We start from the raw sequence: 8,065 nt of genomic DNA on the forward strand, positions 1-8,065 counted from the left end.
TTTGGGGCAGTGAGGGAGGACCATGGATGCGCCTTGCGCTCAAAACAGCCATCCAGATTCTTGCCGAACCCAACAGGCTACGTCAGAGAAGGGCGGGTAAAAGTTGGCTTCACGGCTGTGTGCATCGTCCTGGTACAGTCAGCACTCCACCGGAGACACGACTGCTAGAGACATACGTACAGGCGACGTGGACCATAACCGCTTGGAAAGGTCAGTACCTTTATGCATCATATGCAGAGTTGGGGAGTAATGTATTACAAAAAAACAAACTGTAATCCGTTACGTTACCAGCAGTAACATTGTAATCAGATTTACAGATACTTTTGAAAATCTATATGATTACCTCTGGGATTACTTTTCAATTTATAAAGGATGTTTGTCCTAAAAAAATATCAGACACCTTTCTCTTTTCTCAATGACATTCAAATCAGCATTGAAAAAAGGCACAAGTTTAAGTTTGTTATGCCTGAGCAAGTCTGACCACAGATCAGAGACCACTATGACGATACACCAGGGTCATTCCTACTATGCGGTGCCTTTTCTGTCCCCAGGAAATATTACTTCTTATTTAGTGTAAAATCTGCATTCCAAAGAGCTTTAAATATAAGGTTAGGTGCATAGCCGCGGGAAGTATGGGTGCTGAGGGTGCTGCAGCACCCCCTGAAAAATCGTAATAAAATAAATATATTTACTAGTCCTGTATTAGCGACTGATATAGCCATCTGTAACGCAGGCAGAAACATATATTCAGCACCGTAGGTTACTTTCTAAAATGTAATCCGTTACAGTCAATAGTTACCTGTCCAAAATTGTAATCAGTAACGTAATTTTAGGATTACACAAACTCTGTAATGTAATCTGATTACTTTCAGATTACTTTCCCCTTAACAGATGCAGGCTAGCATTTTTTCGGCATGAATCTTGTTCTGGGGGCAGCTCTACAGAGTGATCACTAGCTGGCACAGCCACAAAGTCATTCAATCTAATCCTAATCTTAACCCTAACATTAACCCCACTGATAACCCCTAATGCCTAACCCTAACCTTAAATTAAGACCAAAAAGCTATTTTCTTTCATACATTTTTACAATACAGACAATTTTGTCGCTGCAGCTGGCCCATCTAACGGAAATCGCTCAGTTCTGGCTCAAGGACAAGACTCATCCCAATAAACATCAACCTGCTTAAGAGCCATTAGAAGAAGACAATAATTCATATTACCAATTGAACATCCATTGCAGGATAAATCAATATTAAAGTTTACATAGCTGGCCATAAATAGATGTTGGATTTTACTAAGGGTTGTTATGTACATAAATAGATGTTGGATTTTACTATGGGTTGTTATGTACATAAATAGATGTTGGATTTTACTATGGGTTGTTATGTACATAAATATATGTTGGATTTTACTAAGGGTTGTTATGTACATAAATATATGTTGGATTTTACTATGGGTTGTTATGTACATAAATATATGTTGGATTTTACTAAGGGTTGTTATGTACATAAATATATGTTGGATTTTACTATGGGTTGTTATGTACATAAATAGATGTTGGATTTTACTATGGGTTGTTATGTACATAAATATATGTTGGATTTTACTAAGGGTTGTTATGTACATAAATATATGTTGGATTTTACTATGGGTTGTTATGTACATAAATATATGTTGGATTTTACTAAGGGTTGTTATGTACATAAATATATGTTGGATTTTACTATGGGTTGTTATGTGGCTTCTTCTAACCCATTGCTTTCTACAACAGATAATAATACAGTTAGGATGTCTTTACATTATTAACCAACATCTGTCAGATTTACTGTCGTTACAATTCATTTAATACCCCTTGAATAGGACATGGAATTCTAGATTAGCCAAACTGTTTTACCTGAGCATAACCCCAAAATGAAGGACTTGTTAGCGTACTCTGTTCTTGATTTTGTTGTCATGGAGGACAGATTGGGCTCATTGCTTTGAGTTGAAAAATAAATGCTGCTCTCAGAATGGCATGCTTTGAGTACTACTGAAAAGCGCTTGTATCCCATATGCTGCATTTGATAGAGGCCTGTTGTTCATGTTTTTGTTGGTGACATCTTGATCATTTACAACTGTTTAAGTCTATCAAAAGTGTGTGAGTTGTGTCCGTAAGGCCTATGTGGTCTTCTTATATTAAACTTGTTTTGACAGTATGTAAATACCAAGGGTGAGTTTAGAAGGAACTCCCTCAAACTTTTATTCCATAGGTTGGGATCCGCACTATGTGTTGCAAGAGTGTTTTATACTGGCTGTCCACTGGGGCATATTCATTATGCCTATTCTGTTGCAAAACGGAAGCAAATGGAACGAACCGTGGAGGGACCTACCTGAATTTGTCTAATAGAAACTCTTGTTTTTCTCTGTATGCTTCTGTTTGGTTCTTAAACGGTAAACGGTTTCCTTAATGAATACACCCCTGGCCGCAAAAACAATGATTGACAGGCAGCTTAAACTTCTTCAATTCAACCATTATTTTGTTAAAATACACATATACATTTGTGAACAGCCATCCACATTCACATCATCCACAATCCGAAAATAGTTAAATGAGAGAGCAGCAGTGCGATTCACATCATTGCATTATGTAGACTACATTTCAATAATCAGTGATATCCGTATCGCCGTAGACTACACCACTGCTGTCATCCTTACCTCCAAGCGTTTATTCAAGTTGGATAATCTTTGGATGCCGACGGCAGTCGCTTCATTGGAAGGCACAGCTTGGACTGTAACCTACAAAAGCTTATTCCTGCTCTTTTCCTGCGATCCATCAAACGCATTTGGTGTGTCATCATTGTGGTCTCTGATTGTGGTCAGACTCTCTGATTGTGTCTTTTTTTAATGCTGATTTATATGTCATTGAGAAACTAGAAAGGTGTCATATTTTTTTCATAAACATCCTTTCTGAATTTAAAAGTAATCCTAAAAGTAATCATCTGTATTTTTTTAAGTATCTGGAATCTGATTACAATATTCTTGCTGGTAAAGTATCTGATTACGTTTTGTAATCCGTTACGGATTAGCCTACATGTAATCCGTTACTCACCAACCCTTTAAATGGGATAACTTGAACTCTTGATCAGGATTGACATTTTAATACTTGTCTGTAAAACAGAGTTACATAGTGTGACTATACATTTTTTTCCCTTTCTTTCCGAGCACTTTATTGACTGGTTCATCTGCCGGCCTTTGGGCTACCTCAGGATATGCAAGGAACTCTAAAACACTATATATTTTCAGAAATGTTGGTATATGAGCTTTTATTGGTGTATCTTTTTCACTATCTAATCATCGCACGGGTTTGTTCAATGACAGACATGTATTTGTTTAAAATATCACTTAATGGTTTCATTTCAAAGAGACAAATAATCATGTTTTTTTGCAAAATGCTATATATCCGACGCACTCTCAGAGAAATAAGTAGTAGGCTACTGCTAGGTTTTAAACTGTAAAATGTAACAAATAACTACATCTGTTTATAAAGAAATGTACAGATATACATTTTTACATCAATATTGATAAAAAAAATACAAAAACAATTCAATACAGTAATACTGTATATCAAACATTTACATTTGACATTTTAATAATTTAGCAGATGCTCTCATCCAGAGCGACTTACAGGAAGTACATTCATCTTAAGATAGCTAGGTGAGACAACCACATATCACAGTCGAATATACAGGATACGTACATTAGATTCCAGCTAATGCAGCGTTTTGCAAAAAATATCTAAAATCTATAAAAAAAAAAAGATAACAGCAATATTTTAGACACACATGAAGGTACCCATAAGCAATCATTTCTGATGAAAAAACACAAATGTAAGAAAGTGGTCGATATAGCGTTTTGGAAATAAACTCTTCATTTGTGGGTTGAAAATTTGTGTAGATCAAGAGGACTGTGTGACCTACAGCCAATATCTACTGTACCATTTTCCATTTTATTTTGGCTTAAATTCATCATGCTTGTGATTGTGAATGGTAGAGGACGGCCTCAGTGCAGAGAGAAGGAAGATCTCTCTCTGTGGGTTTGGCTGGCTGCTTTGGGTTGGAACTCAGAGATCAAGTGTCTGGTTTAACCATCAGGCCTGCAAAGAGAAAAATGAGAGGGGGAGGAGAAGACGAAAGGAATTGAGAGGAGAAGTGTGTGGTCTGAGGTCAGTTATGGATGTTTTTTTCATCCGGGAAACCAGGAGAACCTTAATGACAACCAGATGTGCAGGGAAAAAGAGAGTATGTGTGTGTGGGGGTTAAATAGAAAGAATGTGAGAGAGAGGGAGAAAGAAAGAGGGAAAGAAACCTCTGATCTCCACCTCCTGTGACCCTTCAGCTTCTCCCTGCTCTGTCTGCTCACCTCTCTGTATGACTCTATTCACTCCACTAAGCTCATTACCAATACTAGCTGTGCTAGTGTGGCTAGCTAGTAAACAGGTGTGAACTTCACAGCAGCCTGCCTCTGCTTGTGTTGTGCGTTAGCTACACTCTGTGTGTGAGTGGAGAGCCAGAAGTTTAGGATATATTATATGGTTAAGTCTATACTTAGTAAGAGGATGTAATGGAGCTCAGTCTGAACACACAAAGGTCTACACATCTCCAATTAGTAGAGCAAGAAGAGAAGAGGGAGAAGAGAGATGCTGACAGAGCTAGAGCGATAGAGAGACAGACAGAGAGACCTTATTGAGAACTCATTGCTCCATCACACCCTGCTGAGCAGGTGAGATGGAAGGACTTACTGTAAGTTAAAACCACATTTTCCCACAAGAGCCCTGGCCTGCAGGGAATCACCCTCACAAACTGAAAGTCTGACTCACACTCTATGGGCCAGTTTCCCAGACACAGATTAAGCCTAGTTCTGGATGTATGTTTGTATAATAATGTGTGTGTAATTGATTGTGTGCTTGTGTTGCAGGATGATGTGGACGACCCTATTGCTGTGCCTGGGGGCCCTCCTCTCCCTCTCTTATGCTCAGTTGGTGAGACCACTCCACATCTCTGTTTTCATACTGCTTTCTTTTTCTCATACTTTCATGTCTCTTTATATGCGCTCCATCCCTTTGGCTTTCTTATGCAGAGAGATGACATGTATAATCTCTCTCCTCATCCTCTAGTAGTTTATCTCTCTATTTTTCTCATTCTTCATGAACTAGCCATGCCATTAACCCTCTCTTTTTTCCTGTCTTTGGATCAACCAATCCTGTGCAGTCGGAGACAGAGGGGGCGGGAGGGGAAGAGGAAGCTGTGGAGCTCTTTACCACGCCCAGAGCCAAGATGGCTGCCGCCACCTCTGACTTTGGCTACAACCTTTTCCGGGCCCTGGCGGGTCGCGACCCGAAGACCAACGTATTCTTGGCCCCCATCAGCATCTCTGCAGTGCTCACTCAGCTCTCCATGGGTTAGTTAGCCTCAGCACTGTTATACTCTATATCATTGTCTGCTATTTATCTGGTATTTACCCCCCCCCCCCTTCTCTCTCGCTCAGGAGCGTCTCCGGATCGTTCAGAGAGGTGGTTGTACAGAGCTCTAAGGTATCACACCCTGCAGGACCCTCAGCTCCACGACACTCTCAGGGACCTACTGGCCTCACTCAGAGCACCTGGCAAAGGCATCAGCATCGCTGCACGCATCTACCTGGCCCGCAGTGAGTGTGTATAACCATACATGTGTCTCTGTGATACTTTGAACAGTCTGTGTGTATTTTGATTGTGTGTATGTTTGTTGACCTGTGTGTGTATGTGTGTGTATTTGTGTGTGTGTGTGTGTAACTCTCTAGGACTGCGTCTGAAGCCGGAATATTTTGGAGTGGTGGAAAAGCAGTATGGGGTGCGGCCCAAGACTCTGATGGGCGGGGCTAAAGATGTGAATGAGATCAATGATTGGGTCAAACAGCAGACGGGTGGCAAGGTCGACCGCTTCATGTCCAAACCCTTGGGACGGAACTCTGGTGTGGTCCCTCTCGGTGCTGCCTACTTCAAAGGTAAGGACAGTCTGTCTGCGGTTCAATTCTCTACCCTTATCCCCAAAGTTTTGCACTCGTTTATGGGGTGTAGTTTGTAAAATGCTGTGTTTGTGTGTAGGGAAGTGGATAACTCGGTTCAGTCAGAGTGGAGTGATGGAGGACTTCCAGCTTGATGGAGAGGTGCCCACCCGCATTCCCATGATGCAACAGGACAATTACCCAGTGAAGATGGGAGTTGACCCAGACCTGGGCTGCACAGTGAGTACAGATGCAGAAATGTAGCTTTTTTCAATGGTTATTACTTTCTTAAACAGCCAGTTATGAAAGTTTGCCTCAGGGAAAACATCTATTGATGTTTCCTTCCCTTTCCTTTCTCTCCAGATTGCTCAGATCCAGATGCAGGATGACATCAGCATGTTTGTGTTCCTTCCTGATGATGTCACTCAGAACATGACCCTGGTGGAGGAGAGCCTGACGGCTGAATTTGTTCAGGACCTCTCCATGACCCTTCACCCCATGCATGCGGCCCTTACACTACCTGTCCTAAAATTCAGCTACTCCACTGACCTCTTGCCACTGCTCTCTGACCTGGGTGAGTGCCTGTACCTCTCTCCCTCTCTCTTCATCTTGCTCTCCTCTGTCTTCACATCTCTCACATCCTCTCTCTCCATCTCTCCAGGTCTTGCCGAATTTCTGGCAGACACAGACCTGACTAAGATCACGGCTCAGACGGTGAAGCTTGGCAGCCTCAATCATAAGGTTGTTATGGAGATGGCCCCAGAGGGCACCCAGTATGCCAGCTCCAGCCACGTCCACACGCCCCTGTCGTACCGCGTGGACCGCCCCTTCCTGTTCCTGGTGAGGGATGAGGCCTCGGGGGCACTGCTCTTCATCGGCAGGGTGGTGAACCCACGCAAACTGAGGATATAAGCGCGCACACGTTTGTTTTACTATTATTGTGGGGACCAAACAATTGATTTCCATTAAAAATCCTATTTTCCCTAACCCCTTACCCTAACCCCTAACCTTAATTGTAACGTTAACCCCAAAGCCTGAAATAGATATCCTTTGTGGTCCCCACGAGGATAGTTAACACACACACACCAGGTCCTAGGAGAGGATCAGCTATTGTTAAGCTAAATGTCTCATAAAAGCACAGAGAGGGTGGACAAGCGGCTAGATTCCGCTGTGGATCAGATAATACAGTTGGTTAATCGTGTAGGAATACCATGTATACCATTTAGGCCAATAGTCTAAACACTCACTGATATTCCTTGAATTCTCAAGTTGTTTTCAGGAAAAGGAATTTGAAAAATAAAGCGAACTGGATGGAATATGGGGAAAAATGCACCAAATAATTTTTTAATCTTCAACATAGAAATGCTACCAAAAATAATTTGAATTTCTTACGATGTTGAAACCAAACAGCCAAATCATGTTTATCTTACTGACATGCTTCTAAGAGGCACAGGCAATACTTTATGCTTTAACCAAAGAAAATACTCTTCACATTATTGTATATTGCGATGCAAGAAATAAACATTTAAGTTTTAAGTCTGTCTGACTGTCTGTGTCTGTCTGACTTCGGTGAGGGAGTTGGATAACTTTATCCAGTTGACATACTGTAGCTGTTTTCAGTAAAGGGTTGGGTTGATTTGGCAAGAAATTGGACTCTTGGCTATTCTTTCTTTAGCTATTATGCTGGGAAATTAAATTACAGTACTGACACATACTTTTCTCATTATTCTATGCACTTCAGTCTCTTTCAAATGAAACATAGCTGAGCAGTGTGTGCCTGTGTTTAGTATGTTTGCGTCGACTCAAGACTGTAGTTTGAAATTACTTTGATGAATTTTCCACATTTGGGAAGTGATTCCTGTGGCCATGGAAACCCTTTCCAGAACAACACAACCAAAGTAATGCCTGGAAAATCTCTCTCTCTCTCTTTCTCAAATTCAAATTCAAGCTGCTTTATTGGCATGAAAACATTGCGTCAATATTGCCAAAGCAACAATGTATACAATATACATTGTAATAAAATAATACAAATAATAATAAAATAACA

The 8,065-nt window shown here is 40.9% G+C and overlaps 1 protein-coding gene across 1 annotated transcript; it reads left to right on the forward strand.

Moving 5' to 3' along the window:
- The first annotated feature begins 75 nt into the window (after positions 1–75).
- Positions 76–7,554, forward strand: serpinf1 (serpin peptidase inhibitor, clade F (alpha-2 antiplasmin, pigment epithelium derived factor), member 1). The gene is made up of 8 exons (XM_071338630.1): positions 76–210; positions 4,954–5,017; positions 5,247–5,436; positions 5,524–5,682; positions 5,815–6,018; positions 6,119–6,258; positions 6,382–6,592; positions 6,680–7,554. The coding sequence occupies exons 2-8, from the start codon at positions 4,955–4,957 to the stop codon at positions 6,928–6,930; spliced, it is 1,218 nt and encodes a 405-aa protein (XP_071194731.1). The 5' UTR covers positions 76–210; position 4,954; the 3' UTR covers positions 6,931–7,554.
- Positions 7,555–8,065: the final 511 nt, after the last annotated feature.

This window comes from Salvelinus alpinus, chromosome 13 (assembly GCF_045679555.1).
Source record: "Salvelinus alpinus chromosome 13, SLU_Salpinus.1, whole genome shotgun sequence".
Lineage (NCBI taxonomy): Eukaryota > Metazoa > Chordata > Actinopteri > Salmoniformes > Salmonidae > Salvelinus > Salvelinus alpinus.